Raw genomic sequence first — 18867 nt, forward strand, 5'->3', positions numbered from 1 at the left:
TCATTGGAATGGATGCACCTGGTCTACACACAGTGATACCCACTGACATTAAAGTGCTAGTGATCATCAGCAATGAGCTTCCGCCAAAGAACAATGCCAAATTAGCATCAGAATGAGGTGGCTAAGAGGTTTGTAAAGAGGCCAGCACCCGCATTATCGCCTTGTTCAGTGCATCAGCTGTTAGTGCTCTAGCACATAAGGGTTCCAATATAAGTGTTTGTGTGTGTATGAATACGGCCAAAGTACCCATATAGGTAACAAAAACAACATTTCACCACAAGTAAGCTTACACAACCTCCATGAAGCTGGAAAAATGACATCTGAAACCATGTTTAGACCAGATGCCGGCCTGGATCCTGCCCTTCTGAGTGCCACACACACACACGCACACACACGCACACACACGCACCAATGCAAGATGAGATCCTGCTCATTTCGACCTCCCCAGACACCTGCAGCACGGTGGCAGGGATCCAATAAGAAGGTGCAATCAATGGCCAGTCAACTTAAAAAGCTCTAAATCAAATTATTCTGTTTTTCATCTGTGACAGAGGCTGCAGTGCCTCTCTCCACAGCATTCATATATTTTTAATGTATTTCCAATATATTCTTGGTCTGATTCATTTTTGCATGGGATAAATTTACAGAGATGTCTTTCCTGTTGTTTCATTTTACAATGCATTATGGGGTTTTTGCAGTTGTATTTCTGCATTTTGAAGGAGGGACTCTTAGTTGATTCTGTTAGGCTTTCATCACTTGGACATTTTTGGATACATGGGCTGCTTGAACAAGTAGCCAGTGAACACTGCAAAAGGAAAGCTAAGTAGCTAAGTTGTCATATTAAAAGCACCGGCCACCAGGCTTTTAGCATGTTTTCATATTACCTCTTTGCAATTCTTTACAGTGAAATTGTATTGCCTGTTGGTGACAGCTGAATGTAGAGATGGCCACCACGGGAAACACGCCCTCACAGTGCTTGAGCACAACTGCTGTTCATGGTGCATAAGCAACATGGCGAACCGGCTGATTTTGCAATTTCTTTGAATGTCAAATAACAGTGACAGTTGACAACCTTGGCGACAGTTACAGTGACAGTGTCAGTTATTGTATGTTATAGTTACTCGTTACTTCTCATCTTTCATGCTTAATTCTTCATGATCAGGTTTCTTTCCATGGTTACATGAAATAAGATCCCCTAGCACACCTCTGTAAAGTGGGGGGTAAAAAACATTTTTAAATGTATACTCACCAGAGCATTGGGTGCTACATAACCATGTGCTGATTTGTCTGAAAACAAACAAAACAGTGTCATTTAGAATCATATTCAGAGGTAACTACATAAAAACTAATACTACAGCAGTGACCAAAAAAAGCGTGTATGGTTTTAACAGTGGAACTGACAGCTGGTAGCAGGCCAAGTCATAGTGATCATTCAGTTTATTCAAGCCATAGTTTGAAACCATACTGCATGACTGACTTTGCATACTGTATCTTGGTAGTGTGAACCATGTGGTGTGACACATATTCCAGCTGTATCAGATCTATAAAGGCTTTCCATCTGTTGAGCTTTTGCCAGTCCTTTAGTTAGCTCGGAATTTGATGCAATCCACAAAGAATCCATACCCACATCCATACAATATTAGGCAATTGCTTATTCTGCATTAAAGAATACATACACATTTGATCCTTATGTGAAAGTTAATCTCATGTTACCCTGTTAGAACCTTGCGGTCAAGAACCGTTTTGCTCCCCGCTAAATCACAAAAGGAGAGGTTTTAGTCTTGTTTCTTTTTCTTTTTTTTTTTTGTAGGAGGCACAGCTACGTGCAGGTCAAAAGAATTCTTAATATAATACAGGGAGTATTCTCTTCCATAATAAAGGCATTGTATGTAACATAACCCATGTTTTCCTCTGTACAAATTATGGAAAGTACATGTTTATGGATATGTACTTGTATATGTAAATTTGTGTATTTAATGTGGGCAGCAGTATGGTATAGTGGTAAGGAACAGGGCTCATAAACCATAGCTCAGCAGTCTGATTCCCCAGTGGGGCACTGCTGTTGAACCGTTGGGCAGGGTACTTAACCTAAATTATCTCAGCAAATATCCAGCTGGATAAATGGATAACATGTAAATATGTAAGCTACATAAGTTGTTCTGGATGAAAACATCTACTAAGCAAATATAATGGCATATTATGGGAATTACCATATTTTGACTTGTATTACATACATACAGTTGTCCAATATGGTTCCCATAAGAACTGCAGCAGGACTATGTCCTACATATGGACAGGTGCTCACCTCCAGAAGTGAAGCTCATGTACTTCTGGTTGTTGACTGTCTCTTTGGAGTCGTAGAACTTGAGAACATCCAGCACAGCCTGGGGGTTCTTCTTCTGCTCCAGCTTGGTGATGTTGGAGGTCTGCAGCAGCCGGGCCCACTGCTCTGGGATCCCCTAGAGGAACGGGAGGACAGGGGTCACACCGCCATACTGCACCCTGCCCCGCTGATCTGGGAACAGCACAAACTGGGCCACTCCCGCTATACTTCCAAACTACTTCCAGGCAGTGGGTCTCCTTTAAAACTCTAACTGCCAGCAGATGGATGTTGATATGTCCTCTGTGTGTCATCTGCCTGAGCACGTACTTATTCCAAAGGAAGCGCAGCAAGACACATGTGTTCTGTAATACCCCAGCACACCCATGTGAGGTGAACACTGCAAACGTGCTACAATTTCCATGGAAACAGACTACCCATAGTTCCAGGTGTGGCCCTTTCCAGAACAGTGATGTTCAGAGGAAATCTGGTGGGGAGGTGGGTGGGAGGATAACAAAAATGGAATCTCCCAACCAGTGATCTGTACAACATCACCTTTTCATCTGAACACCTGCATTGCTTGTGTCTAACAGTTCTTTGGTGGTAGAATTGCATTATACAATTATACAATGATACAGTTTTAGCTGTGTTAAGAGCAATTTTTGCAACTATGCCTCTGGTTTGTTACATGCTCTCTTCTCTGCTAAACAACTAAATATGATGCAAATATAAATGAGCACAGGGGGCTGCTGGGAAAGAAACAGGAAGCTTAACATTTTGATCTGATACCAATTCCTAAATGACTTTAACAGAAAGGATGCCATTCTATTTTTGTCCCTTCATCTAAATACACTACATATACACATACAATATACATACTGTACACAAATACTTACATCGGTGCAGTTGTTTTCTGCTATGACAAAACAAATGGGCTTTTACCAATTAGACGAACGAGTGTGCGTTGGCAATCAGTAGACTCCTCATTCCGGTTTTTACTCACAGTGAACTCCCCCGTGACTGCATCGAAGCCCACATGTATGGTGTGCTCAAAGTCAGAGGGCAACGAGATCTCTGGGCGTTCCTTTTCCTTCTTCTTATTGGCTACAGACAGCACAACAATATAATGCATCAGACACTTAATTTCAGCCTGGCTTCTGTTCATCAGAAGGTCATAGACACCAAAGCATGTCATCTTGCTTTCTGCTTCCCTTGTGGCAGAGGTTACACTGGTTACAGTTTTATATTGCTTTTGGAATTTTTTTAACAGTTGCCAATAAAAATGTATCCTCAATATCACAGAGGCCTATGATTAGGTTATTCTGAAGAGGAGAAAGCAGGCTATGTCTTGGGTTTGCAAAGGCTAACAAATGATAGCTGAAATGCAAGTTCCAAGGAGGACAGCTATGATTCCAGCAGGCTGTAATTAGGAGTGCGCTGCTTGTGCTTGGTTGGGGGCCCAAAACGAATGCAATTTCCCTGATCAAAGCAGTAAATGAGAGAGACTTCAGCTGGCTCGGTTCAGCTGCACTGGGGCTATTTTCCCTAAAGGAATTTATTTGAAATACTAGCACTCTCCTTCCATCACGCCATTTTATGATTGGGGTGTGGCCATGACAGTGGGGTAGACCAGGGGTGGGGCTTACTCTTGTCACCCCCTGGAAAGATAGAGCGTAGACGGGCCTTCTTGTTCTTTTCCTCTGGAGCCATTGGGAGGGGTTTGGAGCTGTGATTCACTGAGGAAGAGTCTCTGTTGTTGCTGTTCATTCTCAGGGGCGGGGCTGGCGGTTTCTCTTCTATATCCACACTATCGGACATCTTTAGCGGCACTCACAATGTCCTGGGGTTAATGGAGAGAAAAGAAAGAATGAAATAAAACATTTGATACACCATTAATTTTTACTGCGCATAGAAGGCAAAATCCATTCACTCAGTGCAAACTCTTTAAGACTGCCATTTAGGTTTGCATTAGTAATGCGTATCTACATAGTAGTTTAAGGCATAAGGCAGAGCATTTAAATACTCAGGTTAACCCCAAAGGGGCAGCTCTTTCAAAGATGAGGACATGCTGAGCTGACCGCCCTCCCAGGTCATAGAAACAAAATGACATGAACCTCTTTGCTCATTAACATAACCGGCGGACTGCATACAGGTGTCTGACTGGACATGAATCAAACAGAAATGCGATCGCTTATTGGTGACAGAGGCTGCTGCGTCCGGCCGCAATGTCTCGTGTGCACCTCAGGAGTCATGAGGCCACTCCCGATAGTTTTACACAAACCAGATATCTGCGTATCTGTGTCCCAGACACCCAGATCCCAGTGAAGCGGATCGGTGCACCACAGGAGAGAGGCCGATGGAGGACAACATACTCTGAGCCAGAGGTGAGACGGGAGAGTGTAATCGAGTTAGCCCCCGTAATTCAGTTACCCTGTGTGTAATGGTATGGCGCAGTGCCCAGACATCCCTCCCGGATTCTCTTTTTCCGTTTAGGCTGAGTGTCTTTTCATGGTTTCCTGCAGTGCTGCTGAGGAGATGAATCACTTCACCGATGAATGGAAAGTGGGTGTGACGTGGAGGAATCCTTTATCCAATCAGAGTCTGCAGAGTCTGCCTCCACTGTCATGATGGAATCTACCATTACTGGTGCTGTGTTTCATAGGTAAAGTGCACTCTGTTATCAATAAAGTGCACCACTGTTTTCACAACTAGCAAGAGCTAGCAAACTCTTTACAATATTTTGTCATTATAAAAATCCAACCACTTTTTGGTGCTTGTTAATATATAAATATAAAATCAAAAAATAAACTTCCCCTCATTTTTACAGCAGTTGGTTCAGAATTCTTTGGAAGGACAAAGAACTGCTGCTGCAAACGACCACAGTTCTCTTATGACAGGGGACTGTTAGGACAAGAAATACACTTAAACAAATCAACATTTCCACTGCGAGCTACAGGAAATTTATTTCAACACATCAATCCAGGCAGCACAAGCTACAAAAAACATACTTCAACAAATCAATCAAGCCAATGCAAGCTACAGGAAATATACTTGAACACATGGATTCAGTCAGTGAAAACTACATGAGATATACTGCAATAGAGTGTGTGTTGGATACCGATGCACGCGTCACCCTTTAGCCCAGAGCCAACATAGATCAGTGTCTAGACATCAGTCATGTCAAAGATCTGTCCTCCATAGTTCCTCTGTTTAATTACTGCCATTTCCAAATTTTCCATGTTAAAAACAGACTGTGAATTTCATCCAGCAGACACATAAAAGGACCTTATTAAATGATGCTGCACGGCAGCTCTGCACCTCCACTTATCCGGTGAGGCTGAGTGACAGCTATTGTCTGCTGTCTGCTCCACACGCAGCAAAAAGCACCGCCATGCAATTATTCCGCGTTCAAATCTCATACAGACACATAACACGATCACAGTAATCAAATCATTCTCGACGGTGCTTGACATCCAGCCCTTTGTTGGTAGTATCCATTATGTTAACTGGTTGGTCTACAGAATCTAAAAAATTTTAAAATGAAAAAAAACACAAGGCAGCTACTAAAATGAAAGTAATTACACTGTACATTATGAAAATTGTTGCTTCTGCCTTTGTCAGCACCCAAAATAGCTTAAGTGAATATGTTTTATGCATTTTATTCAACATATTACCATGCAATCAAATGCAGATTTGAAATATCCAAGCACTCTCTCTCATCCCTTGGTTATCACATACACACATTTATGAATGAAACCAGGAAGACAGGCAGTACTTCAAGACCATTTCCAGCTCTCATTTTCTCTCAAAACCTAACTCAATGCATTTGCCATTTTTGTCAACACCCAGCATGAAAGCAAACCACAATTCAGGATCAAAAATGAACCTCTTAAAAAAAAAAAATTTTAAAAAAGCCAAACTACGGGGTGGGGCAAGGTGGATATCTCTGGCAGCAGCTCAGCCGCCTCCAATTCTATGGTCGTTGTTTATGAATCAATGCCTAGAGGACATTGCCTTCCACAGACAGTTCTACTGCAGTTAATTGGCATAAGCACCAAATAACACACAGGAGAAGCACAAAAAGGGAGGACACTAGGTGTCTATCTTCTCTGGAATATCTGCATGTTCCACAGGCAGCTTGTACTGCAGGTAAATGGCAACTGAGAGGCTAAAACACTTTATCGCTAGCTGGCTGAAATTCATAGGATGCAGGCGCACCTGAATTTGCGTGCGAAACAAGTTCACACACAAAAACTGAAATGAATATGGTGTGAAGAGCCTAAAGCGAATTCTGCCAGAAGGAGAATTCCCCTCAGAAGTGCCAGAACCTTATAAAACACTGCAGGAAGAGTCTTGTCACTGTAATCCATGTCAACGAAGGATTTACAAAATGCTAACTACAGGGGTGTGAATAAATGTGACTTTCATGTTTTTTTTGGGAAAAAAAATGTATTTGTGAACAATTTGACTTTGACTTTGTCTGTGCAATTATTCATATTACATTAAATACACAGATGTTTTAAAAACTGTGAGCAGTGAGGAAAAGTACAAATACATACTATTTCTGTTATATTAAATAGGAAAAAACATAACATAATGTAAGGTATGAATAAATATGGAGGGCACTAGACATACATGCCACTGTGTGTACCTACTATACATGCCTAGTGCTTACATTTCCAAATTTCCCTTATTTAATAATGTGGGGAAATGATCCTTTAAAAACAACCTTTTAGAAGATCATGTACATGCTGGTGTTCATGTGTATTCCATGTCTGCATAAGGCAGGGGAACAAGGTTGCCTGTAAGAGAGCTATAGTGCACATCTGGTGTTGAGTCTCTTCCATTAGTGAGCTCAGGCGAAAGAGCCAAAAGAGGTAAGTGCAGCTCTCCAACAAAGAGGTTGATGTTTGCCCATCATTGCCCCTACTCCACGTTTCCATTTTCAAACTGCAGCGCCCGAAGCTTCCTGTGTCATGTGACTTGCTGGGCATGCCACAGCAGCATGTATGTGTCGGTGAGGGGGCCTTACCACTCAGGTACATACACATGTGTATGTATGTGTGTGCGTGCCCTCTCCAGCAGCTGTGTGTGTGTGTTTGTGTGTGCGTGTGTGTGTCTGTATGTAGATATTTTTGTGTGTGTATATGTATGTGTGTGTGTGTGCATATGTATGTGTACATGTATGTGTGTTTGTGCATATGTATGTGCATGTGTCTGTGTGTGAGTGTAGGAATGACAGCAGATCACGCACCGATGACCTGCCCCCATCTCCCCCTCAGCTCTTCCTCACAGCTTCCCTGCAGGGCTCCTTTATCTGCAGCTCCAAGCTAGCAGTGTTAACGTTATCTGCCATGCATTGCCCCCACCCTCCCTTGTCCCAGTGCAGCCATGCCCAACAGACATAGCTGCCGTGGTGTTATCTGCCAGGCAGCACGCTCAGTGTTAAACCTTATTACAAGCTGTCTGTGGGTGAGCACTGACACAGCCAAGGAACAGAAACTGCAAACTGAAGCAATTTGCTCTGGTGTTCACTGCTATGTGAGAGCTGTGTAATGGCTGGAGACAGGTCCCTGGCATGAGAGGTTAGAGTCCAGGGAGAGGGAGAGGCATTCTCCCTGTGTTTAAAGTGAACCCCACCATCGTCCTCTCCCTGTGTTTAAAATGACCCCCACACCATGGTCCTCTATCTGTGTTACTCTTTCCTTCCACCACTCTTGGAACCTGACACCTGCTGGGTGTGGCATGGCACGTTTTCTTGAAAAACCTGAATCTTAGAAGGAAATGGCTGATCATGGCATTCCCCCACCCTTTCTAAAGGGCAGTTTAAATGAGTGCCATACCTTTTCAGGTCTGTGAAGAATAACAGGTCAGACTTGGCTGAGAAGATTTCTGTTTGATCTCTGTGCACTGGACTGTGCGAGTCCTATTGGCAAGACACTGGCTGGGACCAAACCGCTCACATCAAGTGACACCTCCCCATCTCTATGAAAACAAGACTGTGAAATTTCTTGCATCTCCTCAAAGGATTCCTAATTATGATTGAGAAGCTGAGTCATTTTTACGATATGGATTACAACAATGACTGAATAATAGAAGGCAATATGACTAAATTCAGATTTAAATATATTACAATAAAAAAATAAAATTCTATGCCAAATAAATGCAAAGACAGAACCCATTTATAGGGTGAATTGAGTGATTTTGGTAATGGAATCCAGATGGAAGCAGGAACAGCATGATGCAATGCTCTGATGGCGAGGAATTGGTCAGTCCCTACAATTAAAGCCATTTATGTGTGCAGCAATAACCTTTGAGCTGCTGGGAGATGGTGTGCACAGTAGACTTGAGTTCCTGATAGATAACATGCAGGTAGATTTCTGCTACTGAGAAAAGATGTACAGATAGACCACTCTGTGTAAAGAATGTGCTGGTACACCTGAGTTGCTGACAGTGGATGTGCCAGTATACCTGAGCTCTTGACAGGATGTGCAGGTGGACCTGAGTTCCTGAGATAGGATGTGTTGGTATACCTGAGTTGCTGACAGAGGATGTGCAGGTACACCAAAGTTCCTGAGATAGGATGTGTTGGTATACCTGAGTTGCTGATAGAGGATTTGCAGGTACACCAAAGTTCCTGAGATAGGATGTGTTGGTATACCTGAGTTGCTGACAGAGGATGTGCAGGTATACCTGAGCTCCTGAGATATAATGTCTGGACCTCAACTCCTGATGGAAGATGCACAGGTATGCCTCAGCTCTTGTTTCTGGCAAGGTATGCAGCACCTCCACACCTCCCAAACTAACCACAGGAATAAGAAGTGGCACTCAGGCCCAGGTTCCATGTCCATGTCACTGGAAAACTGTGATGCTTTACATTCAACAGCACGATTTGCTCCTCACCTACAACCATCACCCACCTACACCAGGAGTGCCTCCAAGGGGTTTGACTGATCTCAGTCACATTATATAGTGATTTTCTACGCTACCAGAGTAGAAATCTATCAAAAGTCCATATAATCCAGTCTGAACCAATTTGTCCAATAGGATCCCACAGACACACCCCATAATCAGTCATGCTAGTATGAACAATCAATGCCACAATCACGACTGTCGTGAAAAAAAACTGTCATGGCAGGTGTCGCTGTAGGAGTTAGTTGGCGTGCAACGCTGATGTATTCAGAAGGCTCACGAAAGGTTGCGCCAGCTCCTCGAGCTGTCGATACGGATAACGTCTCATCTGCAATATGACTGTGCAAAAAAAAAAAACGCAACACAACAATGAGACAAAAATAGACTACGGCGTCTCTGCATCAAGCGAGGCTGTGAAATCTGGTCGTGACGCAGCTCGAGGGCTCTGCCGTTTTTGCAGTTCGAAGCGAGACGCGGCTGCCGCTCATTACGGGAGGGATTTGCGGTGGAATCGGGACATGCGACACTTCCGGCGGCTTCGTTACGGCTCTGGCAAATATTTAAGAGCGACTGGCTCCCACTGTGTGGCGGAGTGCTGTCCCCCTGAACCCCTTGGGTTCCACACTCTGTAATGAGGTTTGTGTTTCACGGTGTGAGGTTATATATATATCTGTCGTGAATTAGGATGAGGTGTTTTTTTTTTTTTTGCAGAACCCTGAAATTGTGCTGTTGTGGCACTGACATCTTTCTCTTTTTGTTGGTTTGGTTATATGATTATGACTTGTTTTAATTTAATTTATCACACTGACTGTGCATTGTTGCTCAAACAGTGCTGGCAACTGTCAGTGACATCCAGAGAATTAACATGAGTTGCATTATTCTAGTACTGCTTTACTGCACCACAGCCCATGCTCATTATGCACCCATATGTATAACAATGTACCTCTAACACATGTCTCTAATAGTGTGGCTCCACATAACAACATACCTCTCACACATCTCTAACAGCACTAACGATATAACCACATAAACACATACCTATCATACCATACCATACCATAAGTAACAGCATAACATGCCTCTCACGGGTCTCTAACCCCTCTGTAACAAGTCTCTAACAGCTCTAACAGTAACAATATACTGCATAACAAAGTACCTCTAACACGTATCTCTAACAGCACTAACAACATAAACATACACCTCTAATATATGTCTCTTTGAGCACAAACATCATAACAACACATAACACATTCCTCCAACAGCATGACTCCACACAACAACACCTCTAACAGATGCCTCTAACACCACTGACAACATAACAACACACTCCTAACACATGCCTCTATCACTAGTAACAACATAACAACAAATATCACCAACAGCATGACTCCAAATACCAGTACACCTCTAGCACATATCTCTAACATCACTAACAGCATAACACACCTCTAACTCATGTCTTGAACAGCATAACATGCCTCTCACACATATGTAACAGCACAACTCCTCATAACAACAAACCTTTGACGGCCATAATTTTAAGTGTAAGTCATACAAAAACAAGGAAGTGTCTGAAACATGTTAGAGGAAGGAATGAATAAATTGTTTCACGAGTTTCACATGCACACAGAACAGTTTCAATCTCACAAGAGCTCCCATCAAGCCAGCACGGATGAGTGGGCAGCTCACAGGATGAGCAGAAACTGTAAGGAACAGTACAGAGCAATGACAACGTCAATAACATCAGCATCTCCAGAAGGGCCTACCAATTTAAACAATGCTGCTGCATGGGGCAGCAATTATTTTCAACAAACAGTATGCAACTCTAATATGGTTAGAATGGTAGTCGGTCTGAAGATTTTGCAAAAATAACCGCATACTGTTTGACCACAGACAATAAGTAAATCTTCCCCTTAGCTCCAATTCATGTCTGCTTGTCCCAGATAGTCAGTGGATCAAGCTCAAATACTGATCTTGAGTTGCAATGCCTTTGCAGCCAGATTCAATGATATTACATGATGTCAACATGTGCAACTATTGTGCAACTATTGTTCCAAACATTAAGAAAAGTTCTTTTAAAAATGTGACACTGTTGAAAAAGCAAAATATCAAATTTCTAATAGAACATACACATCATAAAACACATAGAGTGACATAGAGTTCATGAGAGACAAACCCATTGCAGGCAGCTGGTCCATCTCAAGTTTCAACTCTTTCAAAGATAATAGAAAGAGTGATGGATGCCAAATATAACTACAGAATTACACGTGTCTGTGTGTGTGTGCACGTGTGAGCATGCATTGCATATGTGTACATGCACATGTCTTTGCAATCATGCTCACAACACAGGCCTGTCTCCCCTAGGGCGTTCAGAGGTTCATGATTAGACTTGAATGCAGCCCATTGAAGTCCAGGGTCACTGCATTCAAAACTGCAGCAAGAAAAGGAATCACTGAATTCTAGTGGCCACCAACACATCTCTCACAGAAGAGCTTTGCGTTTGTGATGAAGTGCCCTTTGTGGAGTTTCCAAGGCCAAGAGATGAATGCGCACTCACTGAGAGCTCCATATATTTAAACCAAAGTCAAACAACACATGACCAGCATTTAATGATTGAATGAGTTAAGAGTCATTGAGGTGAGCACTATGTAGTGTAAGAACTCATACTGCTCAACCCTGCCGGTGGAGATGGAAAATGACAGTATATTCTTTGTGATTGATGTGAGGTCACTTTGGGATTGCCTTAGATCTCAAACGATCCTGTCGGGAGTTAACTAAATCTATTTTATTGAGTAGTCTAGGGCCTGTAGGGGGCAATGCCATTTTATTTGAGATGTACAAGGAGGAAACTAGCTCTGGTCTACCACACGTACTTCTGATCTGATCTGACTTGCAGGTTTACAATCAGTGCTGGACATACAGAATAAGTCATTTGCCCTAGAGTGGTGTAGAACCAACGCTGAAGTTACAGAATCAGTCATTTTCCCTGTAGGTATAGAATCGGTTATTTTCTCTGCTGATGTGAACTTAGCGCTGGCTGTACAGAATCAGTCATTTTCTCTGGATATGTAGAACCAGGTCTTGAGGTATAGAATGACTCATTTCCCTGGGGGGTGCAGTACCAGATCTGGAAGTACAGAGCGTCATTTTCCCTGGAGGTGTAGCACCAGAACTGCAGGTATAGAATCAGTCAATCCTATTGGCCAAATAAGAAACTCACACCACTAAGACCAGACCACCCCTCTCCTCTAGCTCTGAACAGGCTTAACCCTTTCGTACGTGAATTACTTTATGCAATGTAGCCTGCATGTTACGTTACATGGTTCGTTATGTTTTCATTAGTGTTATTAAGCTTCTCATAGTTTTCACAACCACATTTGGTATACTTTGTAATGTTAAATCACTATTTCCTCGAAGCTAGCATTAGCTAGAATTTTTCCTAACTAGTCACATTTACATTTATTTAGCAGATTTATTTATTTAGGCTTTTATCCAAAGCGACATACAAAAGTGCATACAGTAAGTACAGCGACAATACGGGGATAGGATGTGTACAGTTCCACATTGAGACGGTAGTTCTCAGCTGAGAGCAAAGTCTGTTTGAGGACACAGTACTAGCTAATTTATACAGCTACAGGGTATAGGGCAACTAACAAGAATCAACTTCAAAACAGCACAATGAGTGCCAGAGTAAAGGCGGTAACAAGAAAACAAAAACACAAAAAGCACACAGCAATTTATAACAGCACTGATCCAGATGGGGAGCTGAAAGATGACAGCAGACAGGAGTTGGGAAGTGCGGGTTGGGGGGTTTGTGTGATAGGTCAGTACAGGTAGAGTCTGAAGAGATGTGTCTTCAGACCACGTCTGAAGGATTAGAGTGATGGAGCTGTCTGTAGTGGGACAGGGAGTTCATTCCACCACTGGGGAGTGATGTAGGAGAAACGTTGCTGCCCTGCAGAGCGAGAACCTCCTGCTTTGTCTGTGCAAGGAGCAAGACATCCAATTGCTGCTGAGCGCAGGGGCTGGGCAGGTGTGTAGGCCTGGATGAGGTCTTGGAGGTAGGTAGGGGCTGTCCTGTTGACTGCAGAGAAGGCAAGGGTCAGCGTCTTGAATCTGATCCTGGCAGCAACAGGAAGCCAGTGGAGGGATTTAAGCAGGGGAGTAACATGGGATAATTTGGGGAGGTTGAAGATTAGTCGGGCAGCTGCGTTCTGAATGAGCTGCAGAGGCTTGGTGGTGCAGGCTGGGGGGCCTGCAAGGAGAGCATTGCAGTAGTCTAGGCGAGGGAGCACTGTGGCCTGGACAAGGAGCTGCATTTGACCGTACACACAAAAGGGCTAATCACACCGGTGTGACCGTACGTGCAAAAGGGTTAAGGCAGAAGTTGACCTCATTTAATATGACCAAATTCTCAAGCCACATTTTAACCTTAACTGTTATATTAAGCTAAACAGCAAAACTGGTGCTAGATCGGCACTTACAGGCAACTTCTGCCTGGAGCCTCTGCACAACCACTAACATGGTGACTATCAAAGTATGCCAGGAGGGGCTCCTCTGCTTGCCCAACTGAGATCTTGGACTTAGTTCAGAGCTGAACACAAGGAGCCATGTAGCTCCCACAAAACAAGAACATTTTTTTTCAGAGATATGTCCCCACTACACTCTACAACTTTGTAGATGTTAAATATGTGCATATTAAAATTTGTAGTATATTAAATATGTCCACATAAAAACTACATAACCCCCTCCCCCAAGCCAAGTTACACTAACAAAGCTCCTTACTGATATACTATATATAATGCTGTCTAACATCATTTTCAGTATATTTAGCATGTCATTAACTCTTACTTTGGTTACATATGAAATGCAAACATACACACTTGGAAATGTCCATCAAGATGTTTTATCATGATTACATTATTTGTATTTCTGTGTCTGTATTCCTTTTTATTTTTGTATTTGCATTTCTGTGTCTACTGTTTTGTAGTTTTGCATGCATATTCCCAAGTTTACCTCGCACTGAAGTTCTGCAGTCATATTTCTGTGAAGGTGTTGCACTGTAGTGTTGTATTCACATATCTGTATCTATATCGCATTATAGTTTTGAAACTGCATGTGTGACTGGACTGCACTGTAGTGATGTATTCATGTATCTATATCTATATCTATATCACATTACAGTTTTGTACTTGCATTTGTGTCTGCATTGCATTGTGGCTTTGTATTCACATACTTGTGTATATATTGCAAGAAGCTCGGTCTTGTGGAGTGGGCTGTTAGGTACAGAGAAGCAGAGATCCGCTCTGAAGTCAGTGGATACAGTCATTGGTGAATGATACAAGTGTGCACACGATCACAGACGCACGCGCACACACACACACACACACACACAGGCCCACATCACTTTGCCACGTCTCAATGCTATCCTCTGCCAGGGTGATGCCACGCTAAATGCAATGCTAAATGCTAACTCCCACAGTAAAAGCATTTAAACATACTGCAATAAAGGAACACTGCAAAACAAAGAATCTCTTTGCAAGATCAGAGTAAATTGATGTGAATGTCTGTATGCTGTGGAGAGTGTGCATTAAGACAATTTCACTGATTCTGAAAGAAAGTACTGCACTTTACATGATGTACTATTTCCCTTTCACGCTAATCTCTTCTGGCACCCCTATACAGGCTTTGACACAGCCCATCCAACCCTGCGGGACTAAGGGCTAGGCCTCAGCCCTGTCCTCTACTGAACAGGACCGCATATCTCCACAGGAGGCCTGGTACCACTGTGCACCCCTGCTGCAGAGGACCCTGTCCAGTGTAGGATCCAGGACATGGGTCTGAGGGTCCCAGCTGGGTCAGCACAACCGTCTAAATGGGTCAAGGAGCAAGCATTCTAAATGATCCTAGCAACAGATCAGTGAAAAATGCATGGCGGAGATATGTTTGGCCGCTTTGAGCAAATCAGATGTGGAGGGTGTGCCAGCGGCATCATGCTAGGAGAGTGTATGTGGCAGCTCTGGTTCTCTCCATCCTGAAACAACCGGACCGGCACCAACTTACCGCCAGCTGAACTGACACCACTGAGGGCTGTACTGTAAGCTGTTTGGAGCTTGCTTTCAATCATATAAAAATGAAAGAAGAAACAATGAAATCACTAAGATATTAGCATGCAGTTTTTGTGCCCCTGACCCCAGTGGTGCTACACTGGAGTAAAATGAGCTCAGAAAAGAAAAGGCATCCATGAGGGCCCCCTCACTACAAGCTCCAGATTTCACCTCTGCAGAGCTTCCGGAGCTGGGCCAGATGGCTCCTTTCCCCTAATGCAAACCCAACGCGCAGACTAGACCTCACACTGCACTGGCCCAACTAACACAGCACATAAAACTGCATGCGTTGTATGGATTTTCTATACTGTACAGATGGCCAGATAGTCAGCTTGATACATTCCTCATTAAAAATTCCATCTCTCTTAACAATGAAGCTGGCAGTGTTCTGATTGGCTGGCTCTTGTGAACATTCTTTAAGGAGTGGTCTAAAGCAAAACATCCACAGTCAGCACATGAACTCAGACAGCACCAGAGCCTCCCAGAGAGGTCTGAAGGAGCTCAGGACCTGAATATCTGGTTGTAACAGAATATCTGTGCTAGAACCTCCTAGACGAAGGATGGTGGGAACACAGCGGCTGAATATCTAGCCACATTAGATTGTGTATGGCGAGACACTGGGACAAGGACCCTGGATAGCAAGCAGGAAACATTTCAGGCCCTCTGCAGGTGCTCTTGTAAACCATATGCTGTAAGGCAAGTCAGCAGTGTTGGATTACATGAATTAAACCTGAGAGCACAGGGCATCAGAGCAGAGAGCAGTTACTCCTGCCCCCATGTGCTCACAGAGCAAATATACTTCATTTTTTTCATGCTGGAGAAAACCTAAGGTCACAGGATGAAAAGGTGCCATGGTGACAGAGGAGGTAGCTGTAGTATGTGCCTGCTTAGGTTTAAACATCTTGAACATCTCATCGTGAGGCTGAGTAACAAAGTTGTTTGTCATAAACCTACAAAGTGTACCTCCATGAGCCCCACCCCCCAATCTACCACTGGGCTCCATTTAATGTAAACACACAGGAGTCTGATCTTGGACACCACAGAAATGTTAGAGGCTCCAATGCCGAAAGCTACCAAAGCTACCAAGAGTCAGCTTGAGCCCTTAATACTCAGCATTATATCTTCTGGCCCATCATGTCTGTTCCGCTCCTTTAAATGCCCATCACACTACTTTAAATATTCATCCAACCCCTTTAAATGCCCATCACACTACTTTAAATATTCATCCAACCCCTTTAAATGCCCATCCGTCCCCTTTGAACACCTCCTCCCCAGCTCCTTTAGGCCCATGCTTTACTGCGCCCCCTTGACCATCTAATTGAAGCCTTAGTCTGCTGACACTAAATGAAAAACAATACATCACTGGATTCCTTGGCAGACCTAAAATGTACAGCCACAAGTATTAAGAAACTAATGTATTATCTCAGCCTCAAATAACCTGTGCTAAAGATGTGACCTCATCTTGTAAAAAACTGGCTTAAAAAATCCATGACTCCCAAGCATATGGTGATTTGCAGATGAAGACGAGTAAATGGTTTCACATGGTAGCCAGGATCAGGGCAGGACACAGCGGTCAGCCCAGGTCTGGTCCTGGTCCTGGTCCTGGTCCTGGTCTTGGCAAGGGGGAGAGGGATGGATCCAGGATGAAGTCAGCAGAAAGGAGGTGTACAAATTGCAGTTGAGGGGGGTGTGTAGGATTCAGGGTTGGGTCAGGGTGCGGTCAGGGTATGGTCAGGGGGATGCTGGTGTGGTCACAGTGCAGTCAAAGGGAGAGTTGTGTGGTCAGGATGGGGTTGGAGCAGGGGGGTGGTGTGGACAGGGTGCTGTCAGGGGAAGGGTGGTGCAGTCAAGATGGAGTGGTGTGGTCCGGGTGCAAGCAGGGGGAGTAGTGTGGTGAGGATGTGGTTGTGGCAGGTGGATGGTGTGGTCAGGGAAGGTAGTACAGGGCACCAGGCAGTGTAATGAGACAGCAGCCCTAGCCAATAGCATGGGAGCCCTGAACTCCCATCTCCCCCAGCACCATGGCACGATAAACTATATACATGCACTATATACCCCCCCAATATGTGTGAAGCAAGAGGCAGAGCATCAAAAGACACATGAGCTGCCCCTCAGCTTCGACATGTCTCTCCACTGGATGAATACAAGTGAAATGAGTCCTCATGGGTTCACTTAGAAATATGTGAATGTTACTGGCTGCTCACCACTGATATCACAGGCCCACAGTTGGCAGTGCCACCCTTCCCCAAGCAAATGATTACATATTGAATTCTCCCTCCTACTGCCGGAACGCCATGTAACACCACTGAGTACAGTACAGCTCCTGTTTAAAATGAGACATACCAGAGTAGGTGTAATGGAGATGAAATGATGTCAAGAAAAATATAAACGCACAAAGCGCTAAGCACTTCACATAACAGAGGGAGACGTTTCTTCCCATTGCAAACGTCTATCCCGATTTACTGAATAAACCAGGGGTAGAATCACTCTCTAAACAACCCCAACTTTAGCCTCTCTCTCTCTCCCTCTCTCTCGTTCTCTCTCTCTGTGCCGAAAACAGCGATGTCTGTTACTGCTAATGTGAAGCCTCTCTGCAGCTGTTCCTATACAGACGAGCGGACATACACGGAGCCCCGACTGGTGCACCTATTCAACCCTCCCGCATCAACAAAGATGCTTTATGCGAGAAAAGCAGGAGGAACAGAGAGGAATTTAAGACCGCAAGAAAGCAACGGCAGCCATCATCACGCCATTCGTGCATGCATACATGTTCCTATGCCTTCGCTAACACAATCGATCTGGCGTTTTTTTTTTTCAGTACAGAGAGCGAGAGAAGAAAAATACGCTGGCGAAAATACTCTTTTCCACATCCAACTTATCAGGGATCAAAGAGGCCGGCATTTACCTTGAATATATCTTGACATGCTTTCCCTCTACGAATAGCCTTTTGATCCAAGGTTCTGTAGGGTTCATTCCGGTAATGTGAAGCCCTAGTGACAGTCCGCGCGTAGCATTGCCATTCTGTTGTCAGACCGGTTCCTGACCCCAAACCCTGGCTCGCTCGGCAGCCTGGCTGCTTCACTGGCTCCTTGCTGTTCCCTAGCCCATGATGTCATCTTTCAGCCGAGCCCATTGGTTGATCATAAACATGATAATAATGCCAAGAGCACGGCGGAAGAACCAGACAAAATTGGTCTTTTGTTTGACTGGCAAGAAAAACACAGCAACGAGTGGAGGAGGAAAACTTTGGCTGCATGCAAACGTATTTTGATATTTGGGCTCAGTTTTAGTCATGATATTATAAACGCCATGGCTTTATTTTTAAAATGTTCTCCTATTATTAAATATGTGACATATGACATTTTGTTTGCAATTCACAGATATGTCTCGTTTACGTATGCACAATGTGTTTAAACTCAGTAAGCATACAGCTGTATCAATGCATCATCTGTAAACTATGTAGGTAACTCTGGATGAAAGTGCTTGCTAAACGTAATATAATATTATAATGAGAGATAGGCTAAGAGG

At 43.7% G+C, this 18867-nt stretch overlaps 1 protein-coding gene across 1 annotated transcript in view; it reads right to left on the bottom strand.

The window, feature by feature from the left end:
- The window catches only part of LOC118790844 (serine/threonine-protein kinase PAK 3-like), a 35552-nt gene extending 17127 nt beyond the window's left edge, over nt 1–18425 (bottom strand). The window contains exons 1-5 of the mRNA XM_036547937.1: nt 18245–18425; nt 3967–4160; nt 3324–3424; nt 2306–2459; nt 1250–1287 (exon numbers count right to left, since the gene is read on the bottom strand). Coding sequence (XP_036403830.1) covers nt 1250–1287; nt 2306–2459; nt 3324–3424; nt 3967–4138 — 465 coding nt within the window. The 5' untranslated portion in view covers nt 4139–4160; nt 18245–18425. The remainder of the gene's footprint in view (nt 1–1249; nt 1288–2305; nt 2460–3323; nt 3425–3966; nt 4161–18244) is intronic.
- Between the last annotated feature and the right edge of the window lie 442 nt (nt 18426–18867).

Source organism: Megalops cyprinoides, chromosome 16 (genome assembly GCF_013368585.1).
Source record: "Megalops cyprinoides isolate fMegCyp1 chromosome 16, fMegCyp1.pri, whole genome shotgun sequence".
Lineage (NCBI taxonomy): Eukaryota > Metazoa > Chordata > Actinopteri > Elopiformes > Megalopidae > Megalops > Megalops cyprinoides.